Here is a 17,761-nt window from a genome sequence, read left to right as displayed (position 1 = left end):
GAGGTTTCCATGGCTCTGTGGGCCGTGTTTACCCCATTGTTATCCCACCGTAAGAAGCTGCCATGGTTTTGAGGCCTGTCAGAAACAATACCCACGCGGAGAAAAATCTGTACACTTTCCGTGCCAAAAAAGGATAAGTCCCCACTGATTCATAAAATCTCATGGCTGGAGAAAGTTCCCTGAAAATGTTTCTGTTTAAATGTGAGCTTAATGCAAAGCCCTCTCAAGGGTGGCCTGCTTCAGGAGGCTCTGCTGGGAGACCTGGATGCAGGCTCTCTTTCCGGCTCACAGCGAAGGCTATAAAAGACTCGGGCTGTGTTCTTGTATTTATCTTGCATCGTTTTACGGGGGTATTCCCATGAGGACGATGATGCTCTAGCTGTGTTACTATTAAAGTGGGCTCAGGCAAGGAACAGTGTTCCCATTCGCATGGCGAGCGATGCTTCACTCATTGTACTTGTTCACCATTACAAAGACAATGAACATTGTTGGTCAAATATAGATTATATCCTGTTTCTGCACGTAATTCTCGACTGATTTTTTTTCCATTGGACAGTTTTATTCTTGTGTATAAATTATACGTAGTTTTTTTTATTTTATTTAGTAAAAGCCAGCTCATTAACTATTCTCTCGTTCATAATCTCAGGAACATCTTCAACAGTCACTAGTTTAACCGTTCGTCACTTGAATGTGGTTATAATTTGGAATTGGCATTACCTAAACCACCAACGTGAGCCTCATGAGTACGGAATTAACAGCCTCCTCTGGTGAGCAATTTTACTGACAAATTTGGGAAGGTTTTCTAGGGTCTTTGGTCCTGGGTTCTTCATCCTCGCATGCAGTGGAGGCCGCTGGAGAACTACAACCTGGACAATTATTGAGTAACTTATTTGATAAATAACTCAGACCCAATATAGTCATCCCGACGACGTTGGTACAAGGACAGACACAGCTTGGCTGAGTATCTTAAAGAGTAGTAATTACAGACATTGTAGGCCCAGCTATTGTCACAGCAAAATGCTGTTGATGCCACCACATCTCACCATCACTGCCTTCTGTTAAAATCTGAAGCCATTGCAAAGTTGGTACCTGACCACCATAAATTGATATTAATTCGGTGGCTAATGTCTAAATAATAAGACGTATGGTCAGAAGTTGTAACTTTTACACATTAAGCAGGTACACATTCCATATTGACCCTTCATTGTATTCCTCAGCAAGGCAAAATATTCAACTTAAAATACAAGAGCACCTGGTGATGCCATTAACAGCTAATAACGCATTTCATGTACACATACGTATTTTCCTTACTTAAGAACAACACTGTTTTCCGCCTATACGGAGTAGGATGTTTTTGTTGAAAATACCGGAGCGTTCATGTAACCGCCCCTCTTTGGAGAGCACACAACTGTTGTTACGTGTTGGGAAAGTTGCCTATGCTAAGAACAGCTAGCTGCTCCAGAGCCCCATGGTTGTTATTAATCTTGGGGTGTGTGTGTTTTTTTTCGTGTTACGTTTTTGCACGAGGTATTGGGGAGCAGCTGGAGAGCGACGGAATTTCCCATGAATGTAACTTTCTGGAAAAGGGCTGCCATCCGGCCCAGCGAGAGTGAGAGAGAGGATTGGTGGGGCAGAGGTTGGTGGGGGGGGGGTGGTGGAGGGTTGGGGAGCGGTGCGTGTTTTCGGCCCCGAGTCCAGGCTCACCGTTATATTCCCCGCAGACTCAACCTCCCTTAAGTGCGGTACCCACCCACCCACCGCCTCCACAGCCATACCTCCCCTAGTACACGTACACATCCCCCCACGGCCTTCCCTCCCCCGCATTTCACATGCGGTCGGCATTGGAGCCTCTGCCAGGTGGAGCGTGGTACCAAGGGGGACCTAATTGAAACCCGATGGCGGTGGCGGCGGTGAGGTGCCCGCGTGGCTGAGAGCAGCTGGAAATTGCTCACAGGAAGTCTTGCAGACCCGTTCTCACGTTCTGTCTGCTCCCTCGCTGAAGGCACCGGGCACATGCATGCGTTGCTCATCCGCCCTTCTTCGGCACCGCAAAGCGGAATTGCTCCACGGTGGTGACCGTTGATTTTTCCCGCTCTGCGTCGACCGCCGCTGGTGAATGGGGAGTTTGGACAGCAAGGAAAAAAAATGCGTGAAATATCAGGGCAATGCAATTAAAACAAAACGATGCGCTTTTGTCGTTCGTTCACGGGGCCCTGTGTGAATTATCATTCCTATCGGTGATTCATTTTCAGTATTGGTTGTCACGTGGGGTGACTGCCACTTGCTGGCTTTGGGATATCAATGGAGATGAGTGATGCGTGTGTGCTTTTATATGCTCTTTAACATTTAAGACATACGTTTTCAATGACTCACTTGAAAACCGTCTAAGTTTGCGTGCAGATGTGTACTCGGAACCTAACATTTACGGCGTGTAGTCGTAAAAAAATGGACAGTACCTTTTTTTGTGTCCATGAGGAGGTCGTGTTTTGATCTTCAAACACCGCACGCAAGCTCCTGCGGATGAATGACAAGAAACATAAACTCGTAAACGCGCATAAATGCGTACGCGCGCCGCGCGCACTTTCTTCACACAAGCGCTTCCACTCGATTCACATCGTCTCCTTGCATTGCAATTAAGACTTGTGGTACGTTCTGTTAGCTCGAGCACCCAGTGCAGCTCTTAGAAATGCAGGTAAAGTAGGCTGATGAATCCATCTTCTGTTACCACGGCTGAGGCTGCTGTCACTTGATACCTATTACACTTGATACCTATTACACTTGATACCTATTACACTTGATACCTATTACACTTGATACCCACGGTATGTTTTTTTACTGGGCTAACCTAATAGAGTGCCCATGTGCCCGTGCCAGGTACTGGTGCTGTTATTCTAAATGGGCGCACATAGCCAGCATCAGCCCTCGTAAAGTAACGTAAATAAGTTGATGGACCATCCCCAGCATATACTCCCCAACACACACACACACACTTTTAAATACACTATGTATACACACGTGTACAAAAGCCCATATACAGTACACGTTTACCAAATCCGGTGGGAAATCATGATTGCGCTCCCGCAATCCCGTAAACTGCCTGTTGGCTTATCTCATCCCAGATGGCAAATCACCAGACGTTTTGGCCGGTACTGTACCCTTTCAGATATGTAAGTGTCCGGGGAACGCACGCTATAAAGTTACTAATAACCAGACGGAAGGTGAGGGTTGTGTGTGTGTGTGGGGTGGAAGAGGCTGTTTGAGGCAGACCCAATGGCTGTGACCAAGCCAACAACCGGTGCCTAATTCGACTGGCTCCCCGATTCACGGGCACACAACAACAACAACAGCAGCAACACACACACACTCACACGCGCAAGCTGTGAAGCGCGTTCACCCGGGTGGCCGTGCGCCACTCGTCACGTTTCCCGGAAACCGGTCGGGTCATTTCTTTCACGGGAAAGAGGTGATTGCGGGTGCCATCGCGGATCCCTTACCTTGTGGGGGGGGGGGGGGGGTTGGAAAGCACGGTGGGAAAGCGAGTTTGTGACGGTTTGTGTGTTGTGTGTGTTTTTTAAATTCATACCTTGAACATTTATCGGGAGCGAAACTCCCGGAGCCGCCAAAGGGGGGGGTTTGAGGAAGGGTGGTTGAGATGCTGGGTCTGGAGGGGGGGGGGTGCTAGGTTTGTGTTATAGTGCAGGAATGTGAGTGGGTGGTGCCGAAAGTGTAGGGGGTGGCTTCGTGTTCTTGAACGCTGTATTAATAGAGCGAGCCTCGGTGCCTAGCTCACGTTATTTCAACTTGCCGATGGACCTCACAGAGATTCGCGCCTCCCTCGCTTAGCTCACGCGTTCACAATGCTGTGTCTGATCTCCGAGAAGCTTGGGATTCAGAGAGAAATGCTGAAATGTTCAGGTAACGGACAGTTTCTCTCCCTCTACGTTTGCTTCCAGTTTAATTAACGGCGTTTACTTTATTTTTTTGGGCGGTGGGACTTCAAATTAGCTGTTTTCCCTTGAGTGCGTTTGGGTTTTTTTTTTCCTGGTGTGTTTCTGCCTTAGCTGGAAGTCTGTCACAACTCCAGCAGGGGTGTCCGTATATGGCTATAAGATGATCAGCGTGATAGGCATTGAGAACTGACACACGCACAGAGTTGTTATCTTTTTTTCTCTTCTAAAGTTCAGCCTAGGAGTCGTCATGGCCGAGACTGCATTGATGCTCTGTTGTATAATTCACTTCTAGCACTTAACTCTGCCAAAAGGTTTAGTATTTTAATGGAAATGCATTGAGTTTAATTGAAAGAGTAATTTAAACTCTAGACCCTCTATCGTTTTTACGTCACCGTTACAATTATAGTTTATATATAGGGCTTAAGGGGAATGTGTCGATGTTAGAAGTCGCCCCCACACGGACGTTCTGAACATGCTGATATGTGAGCAGGATGTACTGACAAAGGAAACACCTCCTTGGAGGAAATAGCACAGTCCGCATTTAAGACTCTACACCTGTGCCTATTTATGAGGGGTGTTTTTTTGGCAAATGCCAATGTGGCTCATTTGTCGGCTTTGGTTTTTATTTATAGAACTGTTTTGTCATCTTCACTCTCCAAAACACTTTTGTACTGTGCTATGACAATTGAAATTATGAATATTGCGGACAATATTGCATTAGGTGTGGCTGTATCCTGTTTCATTTAATGTTTTGTTGATTTGTGTCTAAGGCTTTGTGCCAAAAATATCAATATTTTGTTTATTTATAGATACCTTACTAAAATGCCAGGGAGATATTACAGAGAAAATACAATTTAATTTCATAGACCTCGGCAAGTCTCCCACCAATCTCAATAAACTGAATGCGTCTTTTAACACTCTCCTTTCAAAGATAGGGAGCCATTGCTTTCGCAATACTGATTCAATCGGTGTTGGGAAGAAAGTTAGAGGGTCTATAGAAATCAGCGAGGTGTCTGTAAATGGATCAACATGAAAAATAATATATTTCGTGATATCATTTGATAAAAAGTCATTGTGATGGTGCATTCCTGTGATGCAGTCTTTTGGAGGAAATGGATAGTGGCTCATGCAGATTTCTGAAATTCCCAAATCCACTTAGCAGTACAGCAAATCGACTATTGAATAGTGTACTGTAGAACTGTTTTGAAATTTGAGTGTTATCTCCTGGTAAGGCAAACAGTGAGTAATGGAATTGCCTTAAACATCCCAATACTAGATCCTCCTGGAAATTAATCTTGAGGCTTAATCTTTATCTGTTATTTCAATCATAAATTGTGGAATAAAACAGCAATGGATTGCCTTTGGTCTATTCGCACTCATCAGTAAACCACGCTTGGTTACATTATTTACTGTGTAATAAATGATAATGTACATATTTTTGTCACACCACTGGATGGATAAAACTGTCATCATTTTGTGTCGATTGTGGGGGTTATTTGGCTATACTTCTGCATGGTGGTGAATGAGCCTTCATGAAGGGGGGCCAGGACCATTTCACGTATCACGGCCGCGGGAATTGAACTCAGGTGACCTGGTGAATAGCTCAGCACGCAAACCACTCCACTGCTACTCCATCATTGGGGTTGCCATTTTCTACCCAGACCAAACCTGCACGTATTTTTCTCAGTCTATCAAAAATGTGCATTCAACTGTAAATAAATTTCAACACAATTCCACCAGATCTCGGTACAAATTCCTGCCACCCAAACCCAGATGCCATTTCCTGGACTGTCTGGGTCAAATCTAGATAGTTGGAAACTCCAGCTCCACCCACCTACCATTTAACTGTGAATATAGGACGAAATATACATCATGCAAAGAAGCTGTACATTTTATGATACAGCGGTAATATTGTTTTGAAACCAGCTGTGTTTCAACTGCATCAGTAATTAGTGCTCACATTTGTTCACTCTTAGGCCATAGGCCATAAAGAGGCTTCTTGAATCCCTAAACACATTAATCAGGCACAGGAAGGAAAAGTACATTAAATGACAAAGGAGGAGCTGTGATTTGTTCCTCCCACCATTGCTTCTGGATTGTAGCACTCGTGACTTTGGGAGGGTCGTACTGGGGAGTGGCTGGGCAGGAAAGGTAGAGCAGATATCTCCTCCTGGCTTGCAGGTGGCTGGGAAGTGGATGCTTACACTTGCATGACCAACTGCAACCCAGCGGGTGGGGGCTCATTTCCGTCACAAAAGCAAGAGGAGGTCTCCTTGCTCCCCTGAGCCCTTTGTTTAGTTCCAGCTGGGCAGCACCTGGCACAGGTATGTGTATCGGGGCAGGCATGCAGGTTTGATGGGGGTCAGGGAAGCACCTTGCTGAGACTTTGTTGCGGAACATTAATCAGCTCCCGCTTGCCTGCTATATTGCTTTCACGTGTCGCAGGACTTTTCCTAACGAGCTACCAATTCACAGAGTCCCACCGAAATGTTTTAAGTTAGCCACACTCCTTTATATGTACGGTGAGCGAGTGCAGTGTTTAGTTTCACTCATGCAATAACGGTTTAAGGTTCTGAAGCTTTGCGCAATCTACGTCATGCGCAACACGTACACGCTGACTCACACACAAAGTGATTAAACTTGTGAGTTATCGAAGCCTGACAAGAAAAAAAAGCAACACGCATATGACTTGGCATTACGCTTGCATGCCTTTCTTGGTACAGCTCATTTGGTGAGTCTTCATTATGTGTCGTGGGGTGAATACCTTTTAAATTTTCTATGAGTCACATTTTGAGTTTTGACCTTTTATAACGAGTAAAGGTTAGAGGGCAAAAGGTGCGAGGGTCTGAAAAGCGACTGGTCAGCCGGTTTTGCCAAATGAGCTCCATCTGCTGCTCTTATAATTGTTGATACAATTAAACAACAAAATAGAAACAAAATTCTCCAAACAATCTATTCATAATTTATATTTCAAGACCTATCTTCTCAAAAGTCTCGCTTTGCTCTTAGCTACCGAATTTTAAGTGATTACATATACAAACGCCTGTCCTTTTTGTGTATATACTATCTTTTCTGTGGTATTTCCTGCTGGCGACTTAAGTTAAATAAAACAAAATTATGTCCTTTTTTTAAATGTCCCCGATAGTGCTTGACAAGCGGCAAGGCCACAGAGAATGTGGGGCAATTGGCAGTTGTCTTGGGACCCAGCTGTTTCAGGGTCCCAAGGGGAGAACGTATTTGGTGCCTGAGGGTGCACAAAGGGGGTAGGGACAGCTTGTAGCCCGGGGTGGAGGTGATGGGCCGACGGGGGCCTACATCTGGATAATTGTATCCCATGCTCAGATTTTTTGCCTGCTTTCCCCTTTATATGACAACATTTCACGATGTTTTTACACGCGTGAATTCACGTTACCCTGTATACAGGACATGGAATTACCCACATGCACGTCCACAGAGTGGTGTTAAAGATAACGGCAAAGTTGCAGCCCTGCACTTGCTTTCTCTTGCCACTGCTGGTGGAAAGTCTTCCACTAGAGGGAGCTCTAGAGAGCACCTCTACAGGGTAATTTGGCCTACTCTTCCACGCTGGCCACACATCTTGGAAGAAGTGGGCGTAGCCACACTTTACTCCACACACACGCAACCTGCCAATCCACTGTGGTCGACTACTGTACTTGCATAAACATTCCTGATGAGAGGACTATCTCAACGTTTCAGCCTACCTGCCATATTCGGGAAGTATTGAAGTGTACATAGATAATATTAAATAGTATTGGTGGGTGAAGTTGGGTGGTGTCAGATGATGAACTCACCATTGCTGATGAGTCACTTTACCCAATTGAGTCCATCATCTGACTCAACCCATCACTCAACTTCACCCATCATGAATATTTGCGACTCTCAATGTAAACCTCAATATTCCCTGAAGAAGGCAAGTTAGCCAAACATTGAGTATATCCTTTCCTGTCAGTGACAGTATATAAAAAAAAACTGTTAATTTTTAATAAACCTGTTATTTTGTGCATGTTGACTGCTCATTCTCGTCGGGACACAATTCCCCCACACTGGACCTACACTGGATTCCAATTGAGCTCTGTGCATGTTTAAAATTACTATGCTGCTTAATTCACAAAGCACTCTGCCAGCAAGTGCCTCAATATTTGACCGACAAACCGCAGCTTTGCAATCCCTGCTCGAGGAGTTGGAGGTCCTCACATGCAGCGACCATGCTCCTCCGCCAGCCACGCTTTCGTCAGAAACATTTCAGAGCTCGGTCTTCGTCGCTCTCTGGCCCTTGGATTTGGAACGCCCCGCCTGAAGAACTGTGCCTGACCGCTGACATTCTCCCATTTATAACGCAACTAAAAACCTACCCATTTTCTACGATATAAACTAGATATTGAATTTTCTTTCTTTCTGTACTGCACTCTGAATCCCTGAGTTGGGCGTGTTGCACCTTCTAAAAAAACGTAAAATACTAATAATAACTCTGTACAGTTTTAATTTGCGGTCAAACACAGCGCTAAATTGGAGCCGATCAGCTATCACAGGGGAGGTTAATGCGCGTATTCCAGCATGCCGTGGGGCTATGTGGAAGTCCTGAACGGGTGGACCTCTCATGGTGGAGTGGGACGCCATCAGCCTTGAGGCCCCCTGTTACACGCGCTATGAAACGGCGCTCGTATTTTTGAGAGGGCTCGGCCCTCCCACTTGTAGCGGCAAACAAATCTGACAGCTGGCGAGACGCAGCAAGGATCGCCTGGGGAGGGATGCATGAAAAAAGGCCTTCCGTATGCTCGCAACCACACGGACGCACATCTGCCGTGGGATTTGCATATTAATTAACCCGCATTAACTCTTAATTGTTGAATACATTGAACTTGCTAATTGCATGCTGCCTCACTGGCAGTCCCTTGACAGCCACTGGTATGAGAGAGATAACGGAAGGTACTTGCGTGCTATGACCATCATCCTACTTTATTTAACATGCTGTGGGGCTTTTTGTTGTTGTTGCTGCATGGGCAGGATTATGTTTCAAGTTTTTGCATGGCTTATACATCTCAATAGTCAGTAATTTGGGTGAGCCTGAGACATGTACAATGGCTTGTTGGCTGTTTAAACATCTTGAATGAGAACCTATTATTTTAAGACTGGAAAAGAAATTGCGTTTTAATTGGTACCAGTTAGCAGCTTGAGTGCTGGCATTACTAAATGCAGGGAAACAATTGAGTGCAGTGGCGTATTCTAGAGTTAAATCTAGAGTAGTAATAATTCCTCTGTGTGAAATAAAATTAATCAGAATTCACTTTATAACGTAATTTTATCCAAAATGCAAATGTACCCAATATGTATTATGCAGCCACTTAATAAAAATAAGTTTGACGAATATAATTCCTCACCTGTATTCAATACATATTCAATAAAGTATATATTTTCACACTCACGTGAATATGTTCGGCTAATTTAGCCATTTCGTTTTTTTTTGTTTTTATTGAATATTTAAATTCAAAATGGGATATTAAACTATAATACTCTTAAAATAATTTCAAGCTCATTACTAAGCATTGTCTTCATTCTGGACATTGACGTTAGTGTTTCCTATGCAGTAAAAATAAACTAAGGCAGCGCGTACGACTGCACAATTAGAATACATCCTGAAAGCCTTTGGGCCTTTGCTCATATGGCCTTGCTATATTAAATGTTATAAGAGTATAGTAATAAATGTTTGAAAATTAATTTTAAAAATTGCGTTAAAACCATACACTAGCACTTTAACCTCTGTAATGTTCACATGTTTTTTTTTTTTTTACAAAATACAGCAGTATAATTTAATTGAATTAGTGTTTTATTCAGGCCAATGATTTTGATCTCACTATATTAAAAGAGCATGCTTGATAAGTGCCAGTAAAGTTTAACCATTTAATCAACTGATCTGTAAATAAGAAATCCTTCTAACTTCACAACAGGCCAATCATAATGCTTCCATCCATAGGCTCTGAAATATAAAAAAAAAACTGTCTCCCAGTGTTCAACATTCACTCGGGATATGTAATAAACTGATGTGGCACAAAACAGTCACCGAAATAAAATAAGACCAAAAAATAAAATAAATTGTCCACAAGCATTTTAGCATTTTGGGCACAGATGGCGCTTAATGAAATAAGATGATACTGTCAGTGAGAGGGTTAGTGGCAACACACATGGTCGGACTGGATCCTGTGTTCCGGCTGTCACCTTGGCGTAAAGCGCAGCATGGATCACACACCCCTCCAGGATATATGCATGAACCTGAACAGATGGCATGCTTCGAGGCTCGGCACGAGGGGACTCGCAGGGGTCGTCCAAAATGCCACAACCTGTGCTGTTTGCCCTGTCAGTCCTGACACGGGTGATCAAGTCTGAAATGGTTGCTTGCTCTGTAAACACACTGCTTGTTGTTACAAAGCTGTGCCTCTGCGTGCCTGCTTATAGTATTCTGAGAGTCGTATGGCCCATTCATGTGTACAAGCCTCTCCTATAGTATATGTGTTTGTGTGTGCCGTGTGTTGTATGCGGAATATGTGTGCTATTCTGTGCATGTACATGCTTGATGTGTGCACAGTGCATGTGTATGCAGTGGTATATACATGAGAGGTAGTGTAGCGGTTAGCGAGCCGCGCTACGAACCTGGCAACCCGAGTTCGACTCCCGCTCCCGCTCATGGCCAACACCAGTGACGATGATCTGAATCGGTCCCGGACCTTCCCTAGGCCGATTCAGCCTGAAATGAGTACCTGGTGTCGTGTGTAAACATCGCCACTCGGGAGACAAAAGCAGCCAGGCATGGTGCTGGCCACCCACCCCGTTGTGTGCCGTGCCCTGGCCTTCATAGGTGCTCGCTAACACCACTTGCCCCAGAAAGTATCTTGAAACTATACAGGGGATCTTTGTCTTTGTTATATACATGAACACACAAACTGGTTGGGGTCAACGCAGCCAATCATCCCTCTGGAGTTCATAAATAAGCACCACTCGTGGGCGTCAGCAGTGGTAACCATGGATGGACAGGCAGCTGCCATGAAAATGTGTAATTTCTATTATTGGCTGAAAACTGCCAATAATTCTCAGTTGATCATCGTGACACATGGATTTTACTTTTTTTTTAAACATCAGTCTTTTGTAAACAAAAGGGCAGTTTTTAAATACTTTCAATTATTTTGGAAGAACTAACTAAATTCCACAATTTCCTATTTTCTGTTTTCATTAAACGATTGATATGCACATTGATTTTTTTTATTTTCTTTCACATGGCTTGCCAATTATCCGCACTTAAGCCACATAAGGAAGAGATTAAGCCTCTAAGTCTGCTAACGTGCTGTTGTTTTAAGGAGTTTAGGCCTCGGTGTGAAGGGTCCAGATGAAAAATCTCAAGTGCCCGTGTCCCTCTGTTCATCTCAGCAGGATGTAGCATGTGCAGCCCTCACCCAGCTCACACTGGCAGCTTAGAACGAACGTAAACAGACCTGCTAAGGTAAATAAATGGGGAATCACAGTTTTCAGTCAAATTTTAGAGGTGTTACCTGCTCTGCGCTACCTTGCTGCAATTAACTTCAAGCCACTTCACAGAGGATGCGAGTTCCACTGGCACTTAGGTGTACGTGCGCACAAGTGCACAGGTGCAGACGTGTGTACGTGGCACGTGTGTATATTCATGTTCTTTTGTGAGCACAACTGGAATGGACACTCTAGTGTCAGATGGTGCAATGAGTCAGACCCCAGTGTGTATTGAAGCCCCTTTGGGATGTGGGGGAGGAACAGAGAAGGGTAGAGCATGTGGGGTGTTTGGAGGGGGCGAGGGGGACAGGGGTGTGTTCGGGGGTAGATGGTGGGAGAAAGCAGGAGAAAAATTGAGTGGGGAAGGGTGGGAGGGGGGTTAGAGGGAAGGAAATGAGCGAGGGTTGGTGGAGAGAGCAAAGAGCCAATCACAGTGACTATGGTCTGGAAGCATCCAATTGCAGCTAACCTGCCCACAGGCTACGCACATTTAGCATAGCCCCCCTCCCTCAGGCTCATGCTAATTTTCACCTCCTGCCCGTGCCGATGGCAGGTGATCTGGCTCAGGTGGCAGATGAGGCCAAACAGAAGGTAGAGCATGTGTACCCAGGCATACATTATTCTGCACCTGGGGCCACAGTTAGGCAGTCCAGCATAGCTTGGTCTTCAGATTCAGTCTTATGTCTTGTCATCTACAGCAATGGCATGGCGTATGTGACCGCACGTTGATTTATCGTGCAAGTTATATAGGTTGCTTAGCCTGCATCATTTTAGGACCTCTTTATTAGTAGCAGCTCTTATAGAGTGCTTCAACAAAACTGAGATTTTGGATCATCGTTCAAAGGCAATGGCAGTTGATCTTCAGCAAGGTATGTAATATTATTGATTGCATGAAGTAAAAGAGAATGTTTTTTTTATTCAGTTCGATTTTGAAGTTAACTCTGTGTAACTGTTTGACTTGGCAACAAGACTGCTGGCTGGAAACATTCGTGCTCTGAACTTATGAACTGCATTATGACAAACATGAGAGAGAGAGAAAAAAACTACAACATGTCTTGCTGATCTCAACAGTTTTAAATTCAATTAAGTTTTCTACAACATCCATATATGTACACATACTTAAAATGTTTTGTGTGTGTATGTGTGAATAGTCTTAATCAGGAGTGTTATTGACACGGGGCATATTTTATCATCAAAGTGAGGTAAAAAAAAACTTCTGAAAGTTTTTAGTGGGGGGGGGGGGGGGGGCGAGGCTGCGGTGTGTGGGGGGGTCCCCTCTCTGATGCACTGCTTAGATTTGGTTTATTTGGACAGCCTCGTGTTCTGCGTGGTGTGTGCAAGGGCATGCGCCCAGTGGGACTTGAGGTATTACAGCACTACTCTGGCCACACAGAGTCCACGCCTGTCCCTTCGCGAAATTCAAGGAAACATAAAATTCCTGTTGGTTTGTGTCTGCGTGGAGAGCGGGGGAACTTGACCCGAGCGTGTTAGCGTCCACTGTGCCAAGAATGTTGTTGGGAGAATGAGCCTCAACTAACCCTCTGGAGGTCCCTTCTAATCAAACCTCTTTTTTGTTTTCTTCACCTGTTGTGATCACGATGATGTGCGCACAGTGCTGTAATGATATTATTGTTAAAAGGGATTGCTACTCGCCTGTAAAATCTACCGTAATTGTTGGAATGACGTACAGTTGTTGTTGTTGTTATATTGCTCTGGGGGTGGGGGGAAAAACAAGCCTGCGAAATCAGCGAGGGCCATCGTTGTAATTGAATCACTTGAGTCCCGATGGGATTGCTTGCCTCGTGTTACATGTTGTGCAATTTTTTATGCAGTTATTTATATCATTTTTGAGTTTACTCCCCCCCCACACACACACACACGATTGTCGGTTAACACACACACATTAATACAAACTCGCAAAATAACAAAAACAAACCCCTATCGATGAACTGAGAACAATGAAAGTTACTGGTTGGGTCAACATTTACTAAGAGTCTAACATATAAAAGCTAATATTACCAGATGCCTAACTCTAAATGACAACGCTTTGTGACCCGTGACCCTAACTGTAACCCTATACCTTTATTTTTTGGTATTAGTTTTGCAAAAAGTAGACCTACGGTTGAAAGGACCAAATACTATTTTTTCTTTATTTTGAAAATTAATTTACACAGAGTATGTACTTCTCGCCTAAAATCAACTGCATTACATTGAACACTTAAATTACATTTTCAGTGGCACATTAAGGTTTTCCAATTTGTGTAGAAAGTCCTACAATAAAAAAACTCACATTTTACAGTAACCAGTGATTTATTCATTGAAGAGCAAAGTGTTCCTCTAAAAGTATTGCCAAGACAAATACACGCTATTGAGTGGTACGTTGCATGTTGGATAAGAGTCGAGTCTGTGGGGTCGCAGAGAAGACCACACAGCTTGTACCAAGGCAGGAAGCCTGTACGTGTCTGCTCTCTGTCCCTGATTGAGTTCGGGTTAACTTCAAACATTCTGGCACCTCTGGTCTGTGTGTGTGTGAGATGCTTGATGCAGGTGACTGTTCCGGCATATGGATTGTCTCTTGAACATTTGCGAAGTTCTTCACCACCAACTTGACTCCCCACACTTTCCAATTCCCCACCAGGGTGCGACTTAATTTGCACCTGTTGCTGGCAGGCGGCTGTTACTGCGTTGCTTGTGCATGTGTCCGTGCGTGCATGTGTAGGCGCCCGTGTGTGCGCGCGCGCGTGTGTGTGTCTGCGTGCTCACGTGTGCATATGCACGCGCGGCTGTTCACGCCAGCAACAATGAGCTTTCTGTGTGCTCGCCTTGTTAGTTAGTGCAGATCAGTGAGCTTTGGGAGCGAGTGGATCTGAGATCCCTGGGCTCTTTGCCGCTTGTCGGCTCTTGGAACGAGTCACAGCAGGTGCCAGAGGAGGCATGGAACGCTGGATATAGCAAGGTGTCTCAACACCGCTTTACATTTTAATGAACTCGGGTCACAGCTTCAAGGCAGTGAAGCAATGTGGTTTGCTGGTGTGTGTGTGTGACATGCTGTAGTCATTTTTTTTCTTTTTAAGGCAACGTTGGTGACAAGTGTGTCATTTTTTTAGTTAATTTTTATTTGTAAAGTCATAGGAGTGGCAAGAGCGGTACAAGTTTGTAATAATTGGGTCACTTTCATATTGACTTGTTTTTAGCATGCGGGTGCCGAGGGAATCTTCATCATGAAGTTGCTGCTGCCGGGTACATTTCTCCAACTCAATGCCACAGGCCCATGGTCGGTTACTTGGGGCATGTTGCCGAAATCCATATCACTGGTACATGTCCCTAGAATTAATCGTTTTTATCTCATCTTTGGTTGTCACCTAATTCATGCTATAAATCTCTTTGCCGTTATATAAATCTCTTTGCCGTTATTGGGTCACTTGAGATTTGTCCATCGGTTGACATTGCTGTGAACAGTAAATGTCCTGCCAAGGTCCGGTTGTGTGATAGTGATGTTTCGGGTTCTAGATTGTTTTCTAAAATCTGCATTTCTTTCAGCTTTACACGTCGGTACAATTTGTGCTTGTTACTCTGTTTTGGGATGTTCAGGTTTGAAATACATGACAGTGATTCATATTACGGCGGCACTGATTCATAGGTCATAGTTGGCAGCCATGGCTTCTAGATAAGCAGTCAAATAATATTGTCTACAAATACAACACTATGTAGCTCACAAGAAAGTAAGGAGTGTACAAAACACAGTACCAATTAATATTCTTGAAGTTTAAAATAACCACAATAGTCTCCACACAAGACAAGTATATTAAATATAGCATATGAATCATGTATTTTCTCATATTTTTACTGCGGGTTTATGGTAAAGGAATATAAGCGTACAAAGTGGAATATGCACGGTGCTGTAATTCTATAGTCAATCAAGCAATTGAGTTACATAAGGCCTTTCCATGGATGTGGCAGCTTCGTGTGTTTGAAATTAATGACCCTACTAAGGCTTTTGCAACACAATTCTCGGCCGTATTCAAGGCTGTCATAAATTAAAATTGCTGATGCGAGCAGCCTGGAAATCTTCAATTAAATGACGGCAGTTGAATTAAAAACAAAAATTTCTTATGCCGAATTCACGTGTACGTGGGAGTGTGAATTTGCTACTTTTAAATTAATTGTCTTCTGTTGAAATCCCAATAAGCGTCGAATAGATCGAATTATATCTTTTCCAATGCCACTCTATTCATAATAATCATCAGCATCTCAAAAGCAGTGCAAGCAGTTCTCAATATTAAAGTACGTGCAACTAAATTGTGGTTAGTTTTTCGAATATACGAAAACACCTAATATCTGCAATCACTGCACAAAACTGTATACAATATGTTTTAATGTTGGTTCATTACTATGACCACAATTAGTTGCATTAACCTGTTTGGGAATTTTTTATGGAAATATATTTGACTCTTTTGAATGTATTGGCTTTCTCAACGTTGGGAAAGTTTGGCCATTTTCCAATCTGACTGACGACACATGGGCAGAAAAAAACTTAGTTGTGCCATGTCAAGCCTCTAGACAAAAGGGGACAGGGATTTTCATTGGTGCAGTTCGCTGCAAGGTGTTGACCCACTCTCTATCTCACCTGACGTCAACGCACCCATGGAAACAGCTAGATAAGAGACACTTTACCCCACTAGAGAATTATATACATAAACAATGCCAGGCAAGTTAGCAATTTCAGAATGTTTTCACGCTTTGTGCTTTCTGATTTTGAATAATGACTGGAATTATTTGTCTTAAAAAACGAGAGCATTATTAAGTTGCTACCCCTGATAGTTATTCAGCTATGAGTGTGCTATGTGACAGTCACTTATAGAACTTAGAAATCTACACCAGTGGTCACTTAATTTAGATATATTATCTTGTCTGTGGCTGTTTACCTTTCGACTGGGAATGTAATCTTGTTCCTCTGGATTATAAAATACATCACGTTGCCCGCCACAGCATGCTGTCTTCTGGCTGCTGCTGCTGCTGCTGCCACCGCCAAGATACGCATCACACTGAGAACGGCAATTGGGGTAACTGACACGTGCTCGGTAGGTGTGCTCAGTAGATGCGCTCTTGCGTTGCACCGCGTTGCTGATTTGTGTGCGCCTCGTCCCCCCGTGTGTCGCTGCGCAGTGGTGAGCTTCGAGAACGTGGTGATGCGAGAGTGTGACCTGGAGGAGGATGATGACCGGCTGCACATCGTGGAGGATGTGGAGGACCAGGAGGACGAGGATGATGATGGGCGCTCGGGGATAAACGACGGCCAGAGCGAAACGGCCGATGGTGGCGGTGAGCTCAGCCCTTCGCAACCAGCCGAGATGGCCCCTCTGGTCAGGAGGAGGGGCCGGAGGAGAAAGGGAAGCTTCAACTCAGATGAGAAGGACCATGCTGACCATGGTATGCAGCAATACTTAAGCTGGAGTCTTCGACACATTCCGTTACACATGCATATTGAAGTGATGTCTTGGTTTGCTGCACAGCAGTTGAAACATGGTAGTACCTTATTCCCTGGATTATCATTACACTTTTTCCTGTGTGTGTTTTTTAAAGTAAATGTTTGGATTGAGTCTTATAATCCAGAGAAAAACATTTGTCTTTTGGAAGACTTGGTTTAATCTAGTTGTTTCGAATTATCATCTGCAAAACGATTCTCCATACCAATACCGTATCACCCAGAGGGCAGAAGACTAACACCAGCCATTCAGAATAGTATTTCAGGAGACATTTGTCCCAATTTTAAATCAGCACGTTGATAATTGTCTGTAGGAAGATTGCTCTCCCTGGTGCCATATTCTTCCGATGGCAAAGCACACTTTTTTCTCTCTCAAAATGACCCGACATTTTCGGAGTGCGTCTTACTTTCATATAATTCAGAGAATACACGAAAAAAGAATGCCCCATTATTATTCAGGAAAGCTTCACTCTCAGCCTCAAGACTCTTTCATGATGGTCCTGTATTGTGATGCTTGGCCAATTCTATTTTTGTTTCCATTTAGTTCCATAGTTCCATTGATTTGGTATAGCCCTGTGAGCCATTCGGCTCTTGAATCGGGTGCAACCGCAACAAACAAAAAACAAAAACATGAACAAGAAAACATCTTAAAGTGACTATGTGACTGTGCAAACAGAAAATCCAGGAAAAAAACATCAAAATATTCCTGAAATAGCACCGTACACCAACGCTGTGTGAAAAAATCCCGAGCATTAAGGATGAGGAAACCAGAGTTATACTCTTTGGTTCTATT

The 17,761-nt window shown here is 43.9% G+C and overlaps 1 protein-coding gene and 1 long non-coding RNA gene across 9 annotated transcripts in view; one reads left to right on the top strand and one right to left on the bottom strand.

The window, feature by feature from the left end:
• The window catches only part of LOC116940850 (zinc finger E-box-binding homeobox 2-like), a 141,405-nt gene that overhangs the window by 106,086 nt on the left and 17,558 nt on the right, over positions 1-17,761 (top strand). For 6 of the 8 annotated variants that reach the window (XM_032951120.2, XM_032951116.2, XM_032951119.2 and 3 more), the window contains exon 2: positions 16,650-16,913. In XM_032951120.2, the coding sequence (XP_032807011.1) occupies positions 16,673-16,913 (241 nt within the window). In that variant the 5' untranslated portion in view covers positions 16,650-16,672. Of the gene's footprint in view, positions 1-3,738; positions 3,916-11,877; positions 12,353-16,649; positions 16,914-17,761 lie in introns of those variants that run through there. The other 2 variants (XM_032951117.2, XM_032951118.2) reach the window with 2 other exon arrangements.
• LOC116940851 (uncharacterized) lies at positions 1,772-3,673 on the bottom strand. Its single transcript, XR_004402611.2, has 3 exons — positions 3,584-3,673; positions 2,457-2,514; positions 1,772-2,109 (listed from the first exon to the last, which is right to left on the bottom strand). It is a non-coding gene; the product is annotated as an uncharacterized LOC116940851 (long non-coding RNA).

The sequence above is a fragment of the Petromyzon marinus genome, chromosome 10 (genome assembly GCF_048934315.1).
Source record: "Petromyzon marinus isolate PM22_M1 ecotype Great Lakes invasive population chromosome 10, UKy_Petmar_22M1.pri1.0, whole genome shotgun sequence".
In the NCBI taxonomy this organism is placed as follows: Eukaryota; Metazoa; Chordata; class Hyperoartia; order Petromyzontiformes; family Petromyzontidae; genus Petromyzon; species Petromyzon marinus.
Note: the sequence above shows the minus strand (reverse complement) of the source record. Positions and strands in the feature narration are given on the sequence as shown.